Source organism: Nannobrachium achirus, assembly GCF_963921795.1.
Source record: "Nannobrachium achirus genome assembly, chromosome: 14".
In the NCBI taxonomy this organism is placed as follows: Eukaryota; Metazoa; Chordata; class Actinopteri; order Myctophiformes; family Myctophidae; genus Nannobrachium; species Nannobrachium achirus.
Window position 1 is genome coordinate 29,330,256 of NC_137821.1, and position 22,327 is coordinate 29,352,582.

Sequence of the window (22,327 nt, forward strand, 5' to 3'; positions counted from 1 at the left end):
CCCGCAGTGAATCCTTTTACCCAGGGCCAGAATTTGGTGCGATACCCCTGGACAGGGGTGTGTTTAAAAAAAAGAAGGGGGGAAAAAAGGACCATCGAAATTTCCCAGGATCTTGACACATCTAATTGAGATTTCATGCCCTATTTTCTCCCAGATCCAAAGCCTCGCTCTTTTCTACCGCGAGCAGTATTTCCCAGAGGATCCAGATGAAAGAAATTGTTTTCAGGTTTTATTTGTTTTTTGATGCTTTAAGGAGTTTTTTTCTTTATCACCATTGAAACAGCTTTTCAATAAAAGTGTCTCTTTTGTTCAGTAGACAAAGTGACTGTGCTTGATTTATTTTGTCTGAAAGGTGGTGAAAAATTAATCCCAATCAGCTATTGAATGAGGGGGGAAACACTCACCAGCGTGCTTGCTTCTTATTTATTTCACCAAGCTTCTTGTTTTATTTTTTAAATATCACACATATTTCAGGAGTGTGTATCAAACATGTCACTCTGCTATAGTATTTGCAACTGCTGACATTCACTCCCACAGAAGCCAGGGAAGCAAATGGCCCCTAGTCATAATAATGCTTGACAAAAGGAATTCCAACATGACATAATTGGTTGTGTAAGGAAGTGCTTTGTTCAGTTCTCTTTAGACATTCAGTTTCTGAGCCAACCATGTGTGGCCATTTTATCCTATGTATTATGAAAAGAAAAAAGATAATCCCTTGAAATCACACTACCGTGTCTTATATTCAAGCACCTTGACTATTTCATAGTCTCTCTCTCTCTCTCTCTCTCTCTCTCTCTCTCTCTCTCTCTCTCTCTCTCTCTCTCTCTCTCTCTGAGAGAAAGATGTTCCTGTCTGTCTGTGTCCCTTTTGTGCCCATATATGGAGATCTCTGTATCTGTCAGTTGTTGTCCCTTTATATCCAATATTATGGAGATTCCTGATGTCATCAGCATATCCACATACCAGCAGGCCCAATTGCCCATATGTGGACATAATCAGTTGGATTGGCAGTTCTGGACTACTATCTATGCCCGCCCCTCCGCCCTCCCATTAGCAATTTTAATAATATTTTTTATTTATTTACTTATTTACTTACTTACTTAACTTAGCCCATAGTATCTAGTGACTAGTTTCCATCAACCTGGGTAGTTGCACTGTGACCAATCCATAGTATAGTCTCAGGCTCACTGATGACCGTGCCTGTGTTCATGTTATGACATCATTCAAGCTTGCATTACAAGGGCCTAATGGTCACAATGGGAGCTCTGCCTCCCAGCAGGACCCTATATTGCATGCTCTACAGTCAATGACATCATACTCCCCCCCCCCCCCTCTCCCTGCCAGCAACTGCCATGGAAAAGCTACCATTTATGGTTTATAGGTATGCGTGATTGTGCGTGTCAGAGAGTTGTTATTGAAGTATGAGTCTGGACTAAGTTTTCTTATACTTTATTTGCTAAGTTACACAAGTACAAAAGCAGAATGTGTTCTTTGTACATAAAGGCAGTGCCTTTTGCCTTGGCGGGAGCACAGTATGTCCCCCTAACATGCAAAAAGACCCCCCCGGCCCCCCCCCCATAACAAAGCAGCAATGTTCCTTATCATTGTGATTCTAAAATAGGCCATGTTCAGTTAGGAAAGTGTACGATAATGCTTTTTAACATCCCAATTCTTAAAATTCACAACTTCGCTTCCCTTATACACTCCGGTCCCCTTTTTTCCTGATATTAAGAGCCTTCCCCAGCATCATGGCCTGCACGGAAAGAGGATTTAACGGAGGTATTTTACAGCAATTATGCCTATTACCTTGTCTTTGCTTGTCACGAAGAACATGCCGACATTTCATTGTCAGTCCCAACGGGGAGGATTAGTAATCACCCAAATGCAACGCTGAGGCAATCAACACAGTGGAGGCACATTACACACCGTGCTAATGTGTCACAGGAACCACTATTGACATCTTGTGTCCAGAAAGAAATAGCTGGGTTTGCGGACATCTGTCTGCCAATGAGTGATCATGGAGGTCAAGTACACTTACCCTTGACCTTTAGCAGCAGTGGGTTGGATCCAGAAGGCCTGTGATATATAGATGATCAGGGAGCAGAAAGAAGATGAGAAGATCTGAATGGTCTCAGGCTTGCAGCCAATCCACATTACACAGATGGATTAGGTTAATGACCCTGGCACTGTGGCACAGTTGTTGTTGTTTTTTCTTCTTTATTTTCCCTGGGGGTGTGTTTCCTGGATGTTGACCTTTACCCCACAGCCAGTCAAGTGTGAATGCTAGCGTTTTGCTCTCCATTAGTGTGATATTGCTTTACAATAAAGAGTCCCCTGATAAACCTCTTTGCCACCTTTCAGCTCATGGACAGTAAGTACCGCATGACATAATGGCAGCTCACTGTTGTGTTTGCGGTTCCAGTATCCAGAAACATAGCTGGAGCACCTAATGTACGTCACCAGCCCCGGGAAAGAAATCTACTGATGCTCAGAAGAGGAATATGCCCTTCTATCTCTTCTCTCTCTCTCTCTCTCTCTATATATATTCTCTCTATATATATATATATATATATATATATATACACACACACACACACACACACACACACACACACACACACACACACACACACACACACACACACACACACACAGTATATAGCAAATAGTTGCATAATGTATTGCACCTATTCAATATTTTAAAACATAATTTGAGAATAAAATGTGAATTACACACAAATTCTTAGAGGTGGAAATCATTTCACCAATGTGAGAGATGTTATTTATTTCCTTGTTGAAGGTATGCCTTTAAGGGGGACCGCCCCTTTCAGAAGTTCAGATGGGTGTGGTCAGGAAAATGTTTGGCACAGGTTCCATTGAGTTCTGACTGAGTGAGTTGTTTGTTCACTTCCTCCTCTCTGTGACGGGTTTTAAAGCCTCCTGTGACTTCTAAATCACTTTTCACTTGACTGACGTGTCGCATGTCCATGTTTTAGTAACCAGCTAAGACAATTATGGAAGTCTTTGTTGTGTTTGTTGTCTCTTTGGTTGAACCAAGATGGTTGTTTTCATGTGTTCACTGGCTATGGCATAGCTGGTCAGAAGCATGCTCTATGGGCCTGACAATAAGCCATTGCAGTCTGGTAAGACTTAATTATTGTTACCTTTTCTACTAAATGAAATGGTTGCCCTGCAGACTAATTATCATGAGTAGTGTGTCATTTCATAGTCCTTCAGTGTGTTCAGTGAGTGTTTTGGAGGCTACCAAAACCATGCCAACATTACTGACTGATATATGTTTTCTGTCTTGTCTCAGACTCTTGCTATGTCAGCTTTATGAAGTGGCCCAGCATACCTACAGTAAGAGACTAATCCAGTGAAATCATTTAAGGCTTAAATAAACATGTCATTGCTGTCGGGCAGAAACCATTTGTTTTTGATAAATCAGTGCTATTGAACACCTTTACTCTGTGTGTGGGTTTTACAAATATTGAAGGCAGTGTTGTGGTGTTTTAAAAACTTTTTGTTTCCCCATTTGCTGAAAAGTTTATATTTTGCACATGGCTGGTTTCTGCCCAACAGCAAAGAGATGTAATTCATCTGAATTTGGAAATGATTAACTTGCTAACAATTAACTTAATATATATTTTTAATCAGTGTAGAAATTGCTGTCTGCATTTCTTGATTATAGGATTTATTCCTCTTGTTTTTGTCTGCTGCAAATGCACAACATGGTGATATTATCTATGAGCAGCTGTGTCATGGAGGCATTTATCACTGTGCTTTAAAACATATATTTTTTAGATTGTCTCAGCCAAGAGAAATATTGTGATTCAAAAAATATAGTTTTGGTTATTAGATTGACTCAGCCAATGAAGAATAATAAGGCTCAAGACATGAGCTTTTAGCTTTTGATTTTTAGCCAATGGCAAATACTGAGGTTAAACATGTTCTAGTTTGACTTAAAGCGGCACTATGTAACTATTTTCTTTTCAACAGACATTTTAATTTTGTCCAATTTGCATGGTAGAGTATGTTATCACTATAGCTTACAATTGGGTGGTTGTATTTCATCTCCCTGATCATCTATTGTGACATTTAGATGTATCAAAGGTCTTGTCTCACCTAGCTGCAAATTGCAACACTAGATTTTTTTTAATCTGATGGTCTAGGGTTGCAATACCTCCTCCCATTATTAAACAACATCAAACTCTATTGCGGCTCTATAGAAAGCTTGAATTATGCTCTTTCTATCTGCAAAGTGTTTGTTTCAGCTACTTTCTGTCAAGAAATTCAGTTCAGGTGATAATGTTTTTTGAAGTTTGGAAGCGCTCGGGAAGTCACTCAGCCTGTGTACCACCTGGTTCTAAATTTCACATAATGCAGGAGGCAGCAGGACGTTGCGGTATTGAAGACAAGCACTTCCAAAGTTCAACACTTAGGAAAAAAAAACATGTCTGCTCGGATTTCTTGACAGAAGCATAACATGTCTATGGTGGATATTTCTGAAACAAACACTTTGCAGATAGAAAGAGCATAATTCAAGCAAAAAAGAAGAAAAGAAAAGTCAAGGTGCTTGAAAAGAAATTTGATGCATTGAATCCATATGGGATGTATTACAACCCTAGATTCATCAGATTAAAAGAAATCTAATGTTGCACCTATGTCTCACCTAGACACAGGTTCTGACAAAAGCCTGCCTGAGCAAGTAGGCAGGTTCTTTTAGCTCAATGGTAAACATTTCAGCACTTGCGCATGAAACAGAGTTTAAATCTGGGGTAGAAGAGTAAAGTTACATAGTGCAGCTTTAACTTCCAGCCTCTGTGGCCTCCAAAATCGAAATAAGATGCAGTTAAAAACACATGATTTTACGGTACACCTTTTTCCTTGATTTGTTGTATATAAGTTTCATTACTCAAAACATAATCATGAATCACCATAGAGAACTCAGGTCAAATGTTCACTGTTATACTTTCATATTTTTTACATTATGTTTCTCTTTTACCAATTGCAGATAATGAAATGTAACACCCCATGAGATTGATCATTTTTGTCTGTGTGTACTGTGTTGTCCTTAGGTGGAATACATTTCATTATGTTCAGAACTCACACATGCAGGAAGGAGGCTAAGACTGGTTCTAATGGACATAGACCTGCTGCATCCAACTGAGGTGTGTGTGTGTATAGTGGCTTCCAAAGCTCATCTCCCAGGGATTATTTTGGATCAAGAACATTTTGTTTTGCCAATGTTCACAAGTAACTGTTGCATTATAGTCCATACTGGTTGGCCAGGAGGGCCCATGCTTAATTTGTAATAGTTGGCTTGCATGGATTTAAACTGATGTCTGTTCTCTTTTTGTGTAAGATCTGTTGGTGTATTGTTACTGTAGAAGGAAGCTGTTTGACTTTGTTCTAGTTCAGAAACATTTGTATATAATGAGAAGGTTTTTTACAGTATACGTGTTATTTAATAACAATTGTGAGAACTCTGAATAACTCCTTCCTTGGCAAGGATCCTTTGGTAACCCTGCACACTCGGCTGTTGCTTTTCTCTTCCAAAGCATCAATTCAAAAATGTATATTAGTTAGATCAGTGCAATTCCTTCTGTCTGCCTTTCCAACATGGGTTTCTGACTATTCCATATTACGTTGAAATCGGCCACATTAAACGCGTGGCTCTAAATTAGGCATGACTTGGTGTTTTAGTGTAAGCCTACTTGTACACCATGACTCGAGTATTGCTATTTAAATTGAAATGAGAATGAAACTGAAGTGGCTTGTATTGCCTCCAACTTGAATGGGTCTAGAGACTGCAGGTAACCACCTGCAATGTAGTAGCCTATGCCATTGGTTCTCAAAGTGGGGTCCGGGGACCCCCAGGGGTTCTTGAGGGAGTTCCAGGGGGTCCCCAGCTAAATGATAGTTAGAGAGACCAAATGGACCCTTATGGGTCTGTAACTCTGGGAGTGTACAAATGGAACCAAACAGGGTTCTATTTGTACACTGAGTTAAATTAACATTGATTTTACAATCTAAATTGGGGTTTCAGAGATAGAAATGCCATTGAATGGGGGTCCGTAGCCTAATGCATGTCAAACTGGGGGTCCTTGAAATTAAAATGGTTGAGAATCCCTTCTAGATCCGTAAAAAACACTCTTTACTGGGGATCCCATGGCATATCTTTTCAAATGGGGGTCCGCGGGCTAATGAGAGTCAATGTGGGGGTCCTTGTCATGAAAAGGTTTGAGAACCACTGGCCTATGCTTCCAGATAAGCACAGTACAGTACAGTGGAGAGCGAGAAGCTGTGTGCTGCGCTGTCAGAAACCTGTGCGCTCTCCATGGTCCTGAAGCTATCCAGTGCTGAAAACGGTGACAATGCGCTGCTGTCGGTTCTACTGTAGGGAAATGGGGGAAACGCATTCCGTGTTTTGGCAAACGATTACGAAGCACATGTCGATATCCTATTTTGGCGAGCGATAATTTCCAGCAGTGTCGAATTTCCAAAGGCGTGGCAGAAAAATGCATTTCTCATATAATGGAATATAATGCACCGATATGTTGTCATTCCCGCGTGCTTCAGTGCATGCCACTGCAAGGCAGCGCTTGACTTCAATTTCTATGTTTTAAAGTAAATGCTTGATCATTTTTGAATGACTCCGGCGAGAACGAATCGCATCTTTGGCTTCAAAAGATGGCAAGCGAGCGCGTTATAACCAATTGCATTGAAGAACCACTACGTGCTTGAGGGTGGATGGAGCTACTCCGGGTATGCTTCCGCGTGCATGCGTGCTCGTGTGTAGGTTGAATGGATGAGACTGAGGGAGAGCGGAGGAGAGGTATAGCATCGCTGTGATACGGCCCTATATATCTGCTGACAGGACTATCTTCCTTTTAAAGACAACCTCCTCCTTACATCGCTTTTCACACAGTGATGTCGCGTATTTGTGTGGCGCACCTGTAAAGAGCGAGACGGGCAGATCGCCGACTTTTTTTTAATGATTTGATTCCTTTTGTTTCTTCTGTTCTTTTCCTTTTGTTTGATGCATTTGCCGAAAGGAACCCATTCTGTGTTTTTGATTTAATAAATATTTTATTTCCTCATTTTATCTTGTTTGTGTTTGGCTTTTATGTTTCCAAGTTTGCACTGAGAGAGCGGAATTCGTCTTTTTTTACAACCTATTGCCAGGTGTTTTCTTGATTCAGAGATTTGTTTGCCTAAGGACGTCCGTAACTTTCATTTGTAGAAACGGTAAGCTATTTTACATATTTGCTCATTGATCTAAAATATTTGCGATGGATATTTTGGGTGTACAAATTCCACGAGACCAGTGATCAGGGTAGATCATGCATTCATCGTATACAATACTGCTGCACGCAAACGCGATAGCAAAGTCAGCGCGAACGATTCAACTGAATTCATTTTGCATTGACTGATAGGCCTAACAAGATTTCCATTTTTCCCCCCCAGATAAATGATGGATATTTAGGAACCAACTGGACCGTATGTGGCTGTAACTCAGAGTGTACGTCCGTTTGGTTCCATGTGGTCAGTGGTCTAATGCAGGGGTTCTCAAACTCCGGATTGCTATGCGGTGACAGTCACACATGATCAGACCTAGGCTACACAATGGGACAAATGGGTTGCTCTCTACTTGCAAGCACTACGTTATTTCAAAGGTTCATCATCATGGGCGAGTGTCTTGATTTCTCCACCACACATTTCTCTAGTGTGCATGGATGGATAGGCCTTGGCAGAGAGCTGTAACGTGGGACACACTGCCTCATGCTAGTGTGCGCTATTGTATCGCGTGTTGGGTTCTAAAATGAACAGGTTTGTGTCTTAAACGTGAGGCTATAACTAATCGTGCTTATTTGGAGTGGACTCCACCTTAGACCAATTGAGGGATAGTCTGCAGTGCACCAATTAACCTGATCTCTTTTTTTAAATCATCAATCTTCAACACAGATTTTAGGTGCTTATTCCTTTTTCATCCATGACTTATTATAGTCTACATTTTATTCATACATTTAGGCCTACTACAACCGTGACCAAATAGCCTATTATCAGAAATGTGGAATTGGTTTATTGGACACAGTTTTGGCTCTAAAAACAAGGGTTTAATTGCATTTACAGGTTAAAATGTATTTTGGTGAGTTGTAACCACAAACGACGCCAAGTGGATGCTAGCCTACAACACATGTTAGGCGCAGTCCCTAGTAGGCTATACTGCACAACTAATGCTATTGTTTGACTGCAGTGTTACTGTGTTGGGTAACACTTTGCAAAAAAAAAAAAAAGAAATGCTGGAGAAAGGGATCCGTTGCTATACTGTAGGTCTATCCTTGCAATTCCCTCCCTTGTAATTTACTCGAGGCAGGCCTAGTTATTTGTTTATAGTTGGTTTAGCCTTAATACTACTGGCTAACCAGTATATGGAACCAGCAGTGGTGAAAAAAGTACTCAATACTGTAATGTAGAAATACTGTTACAAGTAGAATTCCTGTATTCAATTGAGTGTTGGCATCAAAATGTACTTAAAGTAAGTGTACTTTAATCTACTAAAAGTAATTTCTAAAATGTTTGAAAATAGCAGATCTACAAGCTCACAAGGTGTAGCGACGAGTTGTGAGCTTGTAGATCTGCTATTTTTAAATAGCCTAGGTATTAAATAGGCCTAAGGTGGATAAATGTATGTTTTATAATCTAATCGTTTATCTGCAAAGTAACTAAAAGTTTTCAACAAAAAAAGTAGTAGTATTAGTGGAGTAAAAGTAGGCCTACAATATTTGGATCTGAGATGTAGTGGGGTAGAAGTAAAAGCATTGGGAATAGGCCTAGTCAAGTAAAGTACAAATACCTCTATTGTAATTAAGTACAGTACTTGAGTAAATGTACTTATTTACTTTACACCAAGCAGTGGCTCCACAGAATCAGCGTTATCATTGGAATGCACAGCCCTGCAGAAACATCTAAATGAGGTCCACCTCCCATTTGGACAGTCCCGCCTCTGATTGGCTCAGGGTCCAATTAGTTTAATTAGTTTACTTAGTGCACCGCGTCACCGCCGTCGCCCCCCGTTCCGTGTGTTCTCCACAGCGTCGAGTTTGGCGAGGAAGAGTTTTCACGCAATTTGAGCTCAGCTCGCTCTCTAATTCAGCAATTAAACTTATCTCCAGTCTTTACTATTCTACAAGAACAGGTAAGCTGAACGTGGGAAGAACTGACTGACTCTCCGAGTGCATTTCTGTTCAGCTGTGGGAGAAGAAATGTCGCCCCGGAATTGTAAAGAAAAAACGTGCACCACGCACTCTTGAGAGCGTAACATGAAACCAAATGCACCCTTGCGGGTCCATTTGGTTTCATTTTACGCTCTCAAAGACTTAAATTAGTGCTAAACTTCTGCATTACTTGATTTACAAGACGTTTACACAATTAGAGAATGTAGAAGAAGTGTTTTGGTCAACGTTTGCAACAATAGGCCTACAGCATGGCATTGTGGACAGTCATGGGGTCTGAGAGGCTAAATGTCATCAAATGGTGGTCCGTGGCTCAAATGCCGAATACACAATGGACCCTGACATGATAAAGGTTTAGAACCACTGCTGTACAGTGACACACATGATAAGCTCACGGTTAAAAAGGCACGCAGAGTTGGGTTTTGTTTGTTTCATAAAGCATGGCGTCTTGTCTGGCGGCCATGCTGCCTTCTACTTCATGCTAACGTCAAACACACGCTCTGTTCTCCCTGTTATGGCCGACGTCGTGTTAGCCTACATAACATGTTACATTGGCACCTTATTCCAATTGTAATTTGACGTCGTGTAGGCCTAGATATTAATAATTTCCAATAAGCCACTGTGTTGGTTGGTAAAGTAAAGCCACCTGCTGCTGCGACACAATGTAACACAAACTCCAGGGTTTGGCTACTAGCTAGCAGCCAGGTGCGTCTTGGTTATAGCCTACAAATGAAGCCGCAAGGGTCCAAATGGTTTCCTATGGTCATTTTTGAAAATCTCATTAGAATTTCATTTTAAAATGTTATCATATTTTTGGTATATACATTTTTCTCCCCCAAATGGTTTAATTTTCAAATATGGACGCGTAAGGGTTCCATTTGGTTTGGTTTTAAAGACCCATAAAGCTCCATTTGGTTTGGTTACCTACTCCATCATTTATCTGGGGACCACCTGGAACCCCCTCAAGGACCACTTGTGGTCCCCGATACAACATTTTCTTTCCTAATTACTTTTAAACCAGCGTTTCCTCATCACAAGGTTGATATGGGTGAAGCTTAATGAACGCCACCTGTGTTGCTGCTGTGGTCAGAGATGGACTAATGGTGGAACTCTGTAGGACACTTTGGCGGTGACTCCCTGGCTAAACTCATTCTAACGTCAGCTCACAGGCTTCAGGAGTGTTTTTTTTTTATGAAATTGCTACTTATATCAAGGATTAGATAAGTGTGTGTTAATTAATAGTGGATAGTGGATATGCAGGGCGTGTTCTCCGCAGCACAGGTGTGTCACGCTGCAAATGAAGCAAGCAGCTCCTCTCCCATTAACCCATGATGAAGAAACCACTGGACTAACCAGCCCTTTAACCCTTTTGATTGAATTAAACAGTTCATCCACCACTGTTTCTGTGTGTGGGCTACCCACAACATGTGGCTGTTGATTTTTACATAACACATTAAGCCGATGCTTGCTGTAGTGAGTTGAGTTGTATTCCATTGAGATATTACATGACTGACCCCTTTGTGTTCCTGAAATGGTAATGCTATTAAACAGTGGCACTTGATTAGTTCAATTATGAATCAATTATTTGCTCATGTATACCATAGTAGTTTTCACCAATGAATTACCGGTTTACTTTCCCCCACAGCATAGTGTTACCCTACATTTTGACATAGTATGAAATTCATGATGAATCTTGCGTTTTATTCCGGCTTATATCAGCACAACCATATTGATGCCATCCTCCATAACTGCTATTTGTGTACACAGTGCACTTTGAGTTCATGCAAATGCTAGGCTAAGAATCAGGTTTTTAGTTTAATGCTATGCAGTATTTTGTTCTAGGTGGTAGTTTCTATTTAGTTGGCCTCCTTAGTACTTACTTTTGTATCTGGCATTGGATACTGAGCAGGCAAGTGTGCAGAGCACTGGGGGCAGGGTCTGCCTTGTGTCACAAATTCAAGCTGTAGTCTGCAGTGACTCAGAAGGTCACCAATAGATCCTGTATAACATCAAGCCAGCAACTGACCAGTTAATTTAGCAGGAGGTTGCTGACGCACTGTCGTTGGTGGCCCTGTGGGAATGGACAGCATGGACCAGCAATACAGACTGGTCGAGGGTGTGGTGCACTCTAGTGTTGTTCTTTGTTGACTACTATGGGATGCTTGTCCCCGCAGCTAAGTAAACGAGAGGCCGGTCTGGAGGTGCATTGCTTTGCACATGATGAAAACAATATATACACTTTTATTTTATTTTGTATTAACTGTTTGTCATTTGGTTGAATGGAACACACTTCATTTAAGCTGAGGAAAGAAGTGCAAAAATAGTATTACTAGATTCTTTTTATGATTTCAGTTAAATGCTGGAATATAAAAGCTTCTGCACAGCCTCTATTAAGTCAATGTGTTGTAATTTCAGCATGTTATACTACACATGGCATTTGGTGTTTACAGCCTTCATGGAGTGCGGGCACATTGAGCATCATTGATGCTGGCCAACATCACATCGTATCCAGTAATTTGTACATTGTTGTTTGACCTCATGCCTAGTCCTGCATTTTCGTTCTCTTGGTATCGCACGGGAATCCTCCTCCCATGATATTTTCTATTAATATCCACAGCTTTCAGGCATTCCCCCCCTTCAGCATTCCGCTGCCTTCTACAACTGCAGTGGCTTCATGTTCTTTGAGGGATCGGGGGGGAAGAGTGGTTGTCTTGATGTATTATTGAGTCAAGACATTTGCCTTTTTCTAAATAAAGGCTGCTGACAGAGCAACTAAAACGCAGGAACTTCCAAAGGCCACGTCAGTGTGCTGTGCAGTAATGTGCACTAGTGCTGTCAGAGAATTGGGTTAGTGTACGGGGGATGGCTTTGGCAACAAAAAGCGTCCCCCTTTGTCCTCCTCAAAACTATATCCCATCCCCCTCTATTCTCTCTAGTTTCTGTCTTTTTCTCTCTCACTCTGACACTCTACTCTCTCTAAATATTCGCTTGCTGCAGTTGACTTAGTCTGGGCTCAGTGGGTGGCGCATGGGACTCTCTTCCTTTTCCCTCCGTCTATTTTGTGTGTTGGCCACAGGGTGTCCCTCCCTCCGTGTGTGCTGGTCATTGCCGGAGGCCAGCACTGCAGTGTCCTTGGACCTTGTCACTGAATCACAGCAGCTTGTATAGATCTCCCACATGTGCTATATATAGGTACCTTAGTATCAAATTGCCTTTTTAGTCTCAACTGTTTTTTCTCCATTTCTTTTAGCTTCACAATTCTTCTCTGGTTGTTTTGTCATGTAAACAGTGCTATGTCCAATATTTTTTAAATTGGAAGTATTCTGGCATAGGCATATAGTTATTGATGAGCAGGGATGCCATTTTTGTCAAATGTTAAGGTGATTTGTAACAAAAGAAGTTGGTTGTAGTTTTATAGAAGGAGCAGACACCAATAGATAGTTGAGGAGTGCTACTTGACATGAAAATACAGGTGCTGGATCTAAGACACCATAAACCCCAAAACAGCACTGCTGCGCTGTAATTTCTTTGTTTTAAAGTTTTTAATAAATGGGTTTAGCAACTATGGATTTCTTCAACTCAGTCTTTTATATGCCAAAAGAATGTGCAAAGACCATTTATTTTACTCAGTATTATTTTTATTGTAGTTTTGATTAACCCCAGTTCCATATATTTAATGGCAAGTTGTTAAAGATGACAATGTATCCACAAATGGCTGGTTGTGTGCCAATATAAGGCCTCGTCTCAGAAACCGTTGGGTGGAAATCTAATCCTGATTATACAGCAGCTATGCCCTATGATCAGGCATTTATTTTATTTTTTAGTGACTAGCATTTTTCTTGGACTAGCATTTTTCTTTAATATCTAAAAAACAAAACTGTTTTATATCATATTGTTTATCTCTAGATATTATATACCACTACCAGTATCACCCTGTACTGTTGATGGGTCTACATGTGTCAACAACTTGGAGGTATGTAGGTTTTAACTTTAGTTAATTTGAATTATTGCATTGATTCCCTTAAGCTGGAGATAAATGTTCAGGCATATACTGTAGTGGTATATAATACAATGCTGTGCGATGTCAAGACTGTTTTCAGTCACAGTCCTGTGTGTGTGTGTGTGTGTGTGTGGGGGGGGGGGGGGGGGTGTAGGAGCTTTGATATTACAGTATGTGAACAATGTGTGTGCTGTGTCTGTCTTTGGTTGGCCATCTTTTACGGACAGGCCATGCTTGTTACTGTGTCCACTCTGGAGCTGGGTCACTGTAGTTCTGACTAGTTAGAGAGCTCTAAATACTTGGCGTCATAACAGCATATTTATAAGGGACTTGTCCCCTTATAAAATACATTTTGTCAGTAAATAGTTGTGGGAATTAGGCTAATCTGGAAGAGGTTTGATTTGATCTGCCAAATGTTTACACTATCCTATCCAAATGAACAGAATGCAAAATAATCTCAATATGACATTGATTAAATCTGTCTAGTAAACTAAATTAAGTGGGTCACTGTTGGACTCTGTTGTGATGGTTTAAAAATAGATCCAGCTTATATTTATAATTCTATTCCAAATAGTGACTTTTTATGCAGTTTTGTTGCTCAGGTGTTGATACAGTGAAGTAGAGTCTGTTGGCTGAGGCTCCAATGAAGTATACAGTTGTCTTATGTCAGATCGAAGAATTGCATGCCAAAATGCAAGGCTGCATTAACATTTGATTTTGCATTTGTTTATGCCCAGTTGCTCTAATATTTCAGATAACAGGCCATGAACAATTTAGAGGAAAACAAAAATCGATATTCGCAAATATGCCAGTTGCTCATGTTTGTGGTGTAGCTGTATATTTTGTTTAGTTGAAAGCATTTATTGATGGCGCCTGTGCCATTAATGGAAAACAAGATGTCAGACCTTCTGACTAGAGTCTCCTGAGTCCTATGGCAGTTGCTTTAATCACACCTCATTCATTTATGTACTGTTGAATTACTGGGGGAGGTCTTCATTATTCCTTGTTGCATGCTACATTGTGTCAGGAATTAATTTCACATTAAATCCGAAGCAGTGCTTGTTGTTTTGACAGAATTCTGCTTCTGACAGTATTTCTGTACGTCTACCTTTTGTCTAGCACAGTAGGATTACAAATAAAAACACTTGAGTCACATGGCTTTCGTTGTTTTCCCTCAGTTGTATTTATTGGCATGATTCTTTCGGTTGAATTTCAGCTGTAAAGTCTTACTTCCAACAACCAAGCCTGGTCGGCACAAGGGAAAAAATCATTGAGTGGCAGAGGCAAAACCTGCCACCTCTACTGGCATCCTAAGATGGAGGAAGGCTTTTGGTTAAAGCACAGATCACACAGAATTTAACCACAGTGCAAGACGTATGGATAAATCAATCAATGTAACACTCAGACTCAGAGAATATACATAGCAATGCTATAGAACTCGGTATGCAGTGGCATTGAAGAAGACCAGCAGATGGTTATAAAATATTGAAGGGTATGCTAGAAGTCAAAAGCATTCTTTAACCTTATTTAACCAAGGACTTGTTACTTAAATTGAGTATCCTCTGCATTCCATCAGAATCTCCTCATAGTAACGTTGCGTGTTAAAGTCCCCCTCTTTCTCCCTCTCGCTCAATCTGTGCGAATGCAGTTGGATGTGTGAGTACCAGTTAACTAAACATGCAACACTTTAATGACTCTTAAAGGGAGCCTCTGCTCAGTGGGGTAAAACTGGAGTGTGGAGGAGGATGGGTTTATCCTAGCGCTGACGGGGGTGGGGGGAGGGGGACAAAAGAAGCTCATGATCTTTAACTGGGGCTGTTTTCTGATGAAAACCGCAAGGCAAGGCCTCCAGGGGAACAAGATGCTCCGCACTGAAATGCCAGCACTGATGAAGGCTGCTGGCTGGTTGGCTGCCTGCACATACTGAAAGCCTTCACTGAATTTTTGGGGGAGAGGCTTCATGCCAAGCCTCCGTTTCCAAGTGTTTATCTAATGAAATATTTCTGCCTTGTGGCACTGTCTGCAGTGGGACAATGGCCAATGTTTGTACTTTGTACTTAAAATGGAAGGTGAAACTGAATTGGAGATGGAAGCTTAGCAAGCTTCATCCACTGCATTTATCTATAGATTAAATTGGTTGCTTGTATAATATTGCAAGTGAGGGAGGCCACTACCGGAGTCTAGTACAAATTGAATTATAATTTAGCTGAATCTGACTCGGGCATGCTTTTGTTTTTCATCACAACTGAGCTATCGAGAGTGCAGGCAGCAGCAAAGCAGACCTGTTTTGCTGTCTTTAATGTTACCTGTTTTAGACTTGGAGGCAAATAACAGATGGGAAGAGCAGCGGGAGGGATTATTTGAGCTGTGCAGTTCAAGCCTACGTCATTGCCTGACTTGAACGTATGCAGCACTATTTTGAGTTTGTGTGTAGACTGTACTTGGCACTATCAGGAAGGACACAGCATGCTGACGTTGAAAGCAAATCCGGCTCAGAAATGTTTTGGTAGTGGTTTGACATTGCATGGATGACATTTTGGGCTACTTCAGTGGACTTAAAGGGTTTTCATTTGACATAGTTTGTCTTAAAACTTTTGGTTTGTTGGTTGTCCATACGCTTTGTCATTGTGCTTGTAAATTGCATCTTATTATTTATAGTAGGAGGATTTAAGTAGTCTCTAGGCCTAGGGCCAGCTTTTTTAGATTGAAATGATCTGTGCTGACACTGATGGCCACTCCTCTTGCCAACCAACACACATTCTAGTGTGCTCGATCAATTGTGCAAAAAGAAAAGTACAGGTTTGCATTTTCAATAGTTTTCAACGGGCCTGTAAACAGGCCCGGCCCGACTAATTAGCATACATTTTAGGCCCTTCTCGGGCCGAAAACGTCAGGTTGGGTTCTGCAAGAATTTGATCACAGAGTAAAAGTAATAGTTTTTTTCATTGTGCCCAAGGCACGGCCCGGCACGTCTAATTGGCATACATTTTAGGCCCTATCCGTCCCGAAAATGTCAAGGAGGGTCGGGTTCGGGCATAATTTGAGAATTTAAAATTTCAATTGTTTCAAAGATCCAGTAATCTGAACTTGAACTGAATGTGTGAAATTACGTTTTAAGACTAGTTGTTCAATGGTACACTAAATTAAGTGTTCACATGTACTGTCTTGAGTGTCCTGAATGTGTTGGAAAGTATGCTGATCAAATCACATAATGAAGCCCTCCGTTCTTTCTGCCGTTTGTTTCTACATTAAACGACATGTCAAATAAGACTTGAGTTAAAATGTAGGTTTGCTTGACTTTTATATTGTGCGTTGACCAACCACATGTTTATGACAAGCACATACTGTACGTGTATTATGTAACCACCAGACTGTTGGATGTTAGATCATGCAAGACGTTGAGGAGGGATGTACCAGACATGAGACTGCTGTCAGAGGGGTTCTGAAATGCAGAGAAATGTAGGAATTATATTGAGCTCTTACAGGAAAATCACTGTTCAGAAAACCATAGAAAATAGCAATGTATGTAACTAATAATGAGGGGCTATTTCAAGTTACTGTGCGCAGTACAAGCACAGTTCTCTAACTTGGGTCCATTTTACTAAGAATAGAGGGTTTAAGTGGTTAATAACCAGAAGAGTATCGCAGTCATGCTTGAATGTTTTCCTTTTTAGTTTCTCAGGTGTAAACTGTCATGTTCAGTTAATTTGTGGGAAGCAGTTTGGTGAGAGAATGTAGCAGCGTTTCTAACTCCAGGCAAAAATATCAATCCCAAGGGTTAAATACAAATATCAAAACTAATTCAGTGTAAATTGAAGCTTATAAACAGTACACCACCTTTCAAATACAAACTCTATGGATTTCAATGTCAGACTGTTGCCAGTGGCAACATTTCTCTTGCTTGTGCTTTTGCACTTAGAGGCGTGGGTTGCAACCATTCATGTGTGTATTCATTCACCTCTTATTACCCCTAATATTGAACAATTTGTAGCTACTATGATATCAAGTGTGCCTAAACCAGTTTACTCTTCCAAGAAAACAAATGTTATCGATGTGCAGTATACTGTGATGGGTGCTTTTGTGATGTCTGACATTGGAGACACACACACACACACACACACACACACACACACACACACACACACACACCTTTTGCTTTGCTGCAGTGTCTGTGTAGGCATAATGTTAAGGCATGCTGTTCATAAAGGAGCATGTTTCTGAGATTACATGCAATATTTGCTATGGTGTGTATGTGTGTGTGAGAGGCAGGCAATGCTTGCTATCATATTAACCTGACTGCATGGATTTGGAACATGTGATGCTTGTTATTGGTAGTGGGTTTAAGGCAAAGTAGACACAAGACTAGAAGACAGAATGTTCTTGCCATAAGGTTTGTCATCTCACAGCAAGCCAGTGTTAAAGATATTAAATACATTTACATTTTTTCTTTGTCTTTTGGAGGCAAGGCTGTGTGTCATGACCTCTGGGTAATATTTATAGATCTTGCATGTTCACACTTAAAAGATTTAAGTTTAATTTGGTTAGCAAATGCTGTATGTGCCAGTGTGCATTAGCTCAAGCAACAGCTCCATCTGCCAGATGTGAGTAAACTGTTTGATTTGTGTTTTCGGTACACCTTTCTGCGGCGCGTCCATCTACTTCACATTAATTGCCATTCCATGCTTATTTTGCTCGTTCCTGTAGACAGATGTTTCTCTTCTTGACCGAACATTTATACACCCCTTGCTTCTGCTGTTCATCACCCAAGCTGACTTGTAACCGAGTGAAACATTGCCTTTTGCTCCTCCCTGGTTGAACCCAATCTGCATATATGGACAGCCAAAACATATTAACAGCCCACTCCCTCCCCTCCAACAATGACATATCGCCACTGACTGTTCACTGTATATCACTGTTCTTGTTGATCTAACATGAAGTACTTTTTGTGTCCACATTTGCAGACAACTCCAAACTAACATGGCAGTCAGACTGTGCGATGTGGCTTCTCTTCTTAGAAGTGGTTCGTGGGCGGCTGAGCCGGCTTGGACTGGGGTCTGTGGCACTTCTTTCTTGAATTCATTTGGCCACTAGGCCTGATCATTCTCATTTTAGTATGAATCAAATTATTGAAATTAAGCCTGTGTTCAATATTTTGAATATATTTCTTTGTTTTGTTTACCCCCATGTTGTTCATATACGTGACTATATTGGTATGGTGTAAACATGATGGACTGCTGCTGATATTGACTATCTATTTTCACTTCTCACTTGATGGTTTCATGGCCTCTGCATTGTGCACCTTTGTCTAGTCAAACATTGATAAGTGTTAGAATAACAATATGGATAGTGGTGTTTGACTAAACTGACATACATCTGCACATTGCTGGATTAATTAAGAAAGGATACCTCTTCATACATGAACTAGCTGCTTGTTGCACTCTTGCTTGTCACCACATAGGACTGTCATACTGCTTTCCTAGGCCTGTTCAGTACCATTGTACTGAAGGTGGCAGGATAGGCTTTGATTTTTGCAGACAGATCAGTGAGCTGTTTCACTGGTTGCCACAACTAACCTTAAAAGCCGGGGTCATCGCCATGTTGGCTTGTGGTGGACATTTTTGTAAAAATGTAATTCTTTGCCACGGACATGGAAAATGAGTATTACCAGAAAAGTATAAAGAGATAGCTCTGAATGACTATAACAGGTCTGTGTGTACAAATGGAAATGGACGCTATGACAATGACAAGTCTTTGCCATGGACACATTTGTCTGTGTATGGACACATTGATGACCCCTGCTTAAAGGAGTAGTTCACCCCCAAAATGACTTTTTTCAATTGATTAGTCACACCATGGAGACTTGAGTTCAATAATATTTGTATTTGTCGCATTCCTAAGACAACTTTTTTTTTTAATAGTTAATGTACCCCTATTGATTCTGGATGGGGACCCAAATACAAGGCCCTGGATGGGGACCCAAATGCATTTGTGTGAGAATCAATGGGGGTAAATTTACTTGACCCTTGACCCTAAATTTACCCTCAATGATTCTGACCCAAATGCATTTGGGTCCCCATCCAGGCCCATGCATTTGGGTCCCCATCCAGAATCAATGAGCGTACATTTATTATAATACATCTTTTTTTGTCTTAGGAATGCGACAAATACAAAAAATATTATTGAACTCCATGGTGTGAGTAATCAATATCACATTGACCTTAATACTGCTGTTCCAAGTGTACCTTTTTTATTTAACAAAAGAGTAATGCAGCTATTCTTTTCTTCTTCATAATAGAACAATTCTGTCTAACCTGAAGTGGTTTAGTTTATGATGTCTCACTGTACTTTGTTATACAGCTAACTGTACAAGGTCTCTGCCTGTCAGTGATTGTTGTGGCAGTGACGATAACAAATGAGGGTTTATGTTAAGGCTATAATTTTATTTAAGCTTTGCATTTTGTCAGACTAGTCGATACTTTGATAAATTAATGACAATTAATCATAGGCTGAATCGTCTTCATGTGTGAAGAGTGTCCTTTTTTAACTGAGCATCTCTTTGCAGTTTTGTTTTGGGATGGGGGAGAGTTACTTTTTTAAGCATGCAGTCCTGACTTGGGTGTTTTTTTTAATTTAATTTTTTTTCTGTCTCTTTAGCAGGTAATTGCTGCCATGGAAACACAGCTGTCCAATGGGCCAACTTGCAACAACACAAGCAACGGCCCCTCTACAATCTCAAACAACTGCTCCTCTCCTGTAGAGTCGGGGAGCATAGAAGACAGTAAAACTAACTTGATAGTCAACTATCTGCCTCAGAACATGACCCAGGAGGAGCTGAAGAGCTTGTTCGGGAGCATCGGCGAAATTGAGTCCTGTAAACTAGTTCGAGACAAAATAACAGGTAACACGCAGACAGACACTGGCTTTTAATCCATTGCTATCTCTGGATAATTGTGAGAGCTGCAGCTCTTATTATTTTAATAACAAAACACTTATTTTGGCACACATTATCTACCTTTATTTCGCACATAGAATACAGATAAATTCATCGTTGTTGCTTTTTTGTTTTATTTATTCAAATAATCTCTTTACATTAGAAGCCAAGCTAACTAATGCAAGTGTATCCACAATTTTCTGCATCGATAATTGTTCTCTAAAATGTTATCACTCAGGCTCTACCAACTGTATTACTCATTAAGTCATAAGCTTTGCTCTATTTATGCGTGCACGCGTGTGAGTTTCCCTCCATCCATATAGATTATCTCTTTGGATGGTGTTGATCTCTTTGTCTACTTTGCTTTTGTTTTTTACCCTCAATTAAGTCAGAAGCCTTAAACTTTGAAATTAGTCCTTCGTGTAAATGTTTCAACCATTATGAAAAAGACCCAGCAGCAAGCCAGAATGAGTTGGGCCATTAAGGGCTGATATAATTGTTAAATATCTCTGGTTTAATTTGTAGTGTGTGTGTAGTACCCTGGTGTGTATCAAGGATTTCTTTTGAGAGATTAGATGTTTGTTTTTGTTATTATTCTACTTAGAAAGTACTATCTGGAGTCACATTTCATATTTAGGTAGACTTTAATAAGATCACTTTTCAAAAGGAGAGCGGCGTGCAGCCGGCATGGAGGCACATGCTGACATGGCCTCTCGGACGTGAGTGGTTGGATAATGGCTGAGGCTGCTGGATTCTTAACTGCGTGCTGCGTTTGTCAAGGTTGCCTAGACCTTCCTCCATCTGCTCTTTAGAACTCCCTCAGTCCCACTGTCAGGGACTTCAGCCTCCTTAGCCCTTTTTTCTTTTCTTTTTTTTTTAGAATGAATAAGCTTCTGTCATTTGCATATTTGCCCTGAAATTGCCAGAGCCACTGTGTAGTGAACTGATCGTTCCCCGTGAATGGAGACAGCGGGGTAGGAGGCTGATTTTCCCCAGTGACTTGTGTGAGAGGGAGAAGCCGGTCTTGAATTGACTCTACTCCTTTTGTAATTATAGATCATTTTAATGATGTTTTGATACCCAAGGGTTTGACTGCCTTCATTAAGTGAACATAAAAGATGTGCACGGAACCACCTCCCGTCTCTGAAATATTCATAATGTTAAATATTTCACAATGCTTACATATAGCTGACCACTATTCATGAGAGGCTGTCTTGTGCGTGCTTGGCAGGAGCACTGCACCTACTAATGGCTTTCCCCATGTCTAAAAATGTGGAGTATTTTTAGATAAATGCATTCCTGTCCAGTGTCCACCCCCTTTCCTCCTTAAGTTAAATCACATCGCCTATCTTTAATGAGGCTTTCTGATGTTCCTTAACAGGGTAGTTGCTATTATTTAAAAAAATAAAAAGTGCATTTTGAAGTTTTGGCAACAGTGTGTTGCGTTGTACAGTTTAAAGGAGCAGGCAATGGCTTGTTGGGGGTGCTGCACCACCTAGGCAATGGATTTGCTTCATTCACATGGTTGGATTTGTTGGGTGGGGTTATTTCTGTATTTTGTTTTAAGTGCCATGAAGCGGTAGGCCTATAGGCCAAGTTGGTTGCTTTCAGCAGTTAGCTATGTTGTGTGGCATGCAATGATTCCAACAATTGTTGTTTAGCCATGCAGGAAATAGCATTGTGCAGTCATGCATGCTAGAAAAGCTGATCATTGTATGAAATGGGTTGAGCTGAAACACAAGTGATATCTTTTCAGAAATCTGTGTTTAGCACAACTCACTTGGGTGGTTTAACACAAACATGCTTGATAGGCTGAATATTTAACAGTGCAAGTGTGAAAACGGTTGCCTAAATAATTGAAGTGTTGAAGTGGAACCAAATTAAACTGTTGAAGGACTTGAAATCTGTATAATTCATAACTTTTTATAGTAATTTAAGGGGCGTTCACATGTGATGTGGAGTAGTAACCACCTATTTTGCGCATGTCATAGATGAAAAGTTCCAAAAGAAAAAAAAAAGGCAATCAAATTGGTTAACACGTTAAATTAGCCAATCTAAATCCCAGGGTTGGAATTTGTTTGTTTAATCAAGACACCAATGATAGAGGCTGCCTTTACTTATTTTTGTTTTAAAATCCAATTTCTACAGGGCACCAAG

At 40.4% G+C, this 22,327-nt stretch overlaps 1 protein-coding gene across 1 annotated transcript in view; it reads left to right on the forward strand.

Moving 5' to 3' along the window:
* Positions 1-5,103: 5,103 nt before the first annotated feature.
* elavl2 (ELAV like neuron-specific RNA binding protein 2) overlaps positions 5,104-22,327 on the forward strand; it is a gene marked incomplete at its 3' end in the record, with an annotated part of 33,822 nt that continues 16,598 nt past the window's right edge. Inside the window, exons 1-3 of the mRNA XM_080741946.1 lie at positions 5,104-5,171; positions 18,201-18,291; positions 19,897-20,137. Coding sequence (XP_080598072.1) covers positions 18,217-18,291; positions 19,897-20,137 — 316 coding nt within the window. The 5' untranslated portion in view covers positions 5,104-5,171; positions 18,201-18,216. The remainder of the gene's footprint in view (positions 5,172-18,200; positions 18,292-19,896; positions 20,138-22,327) is intronic.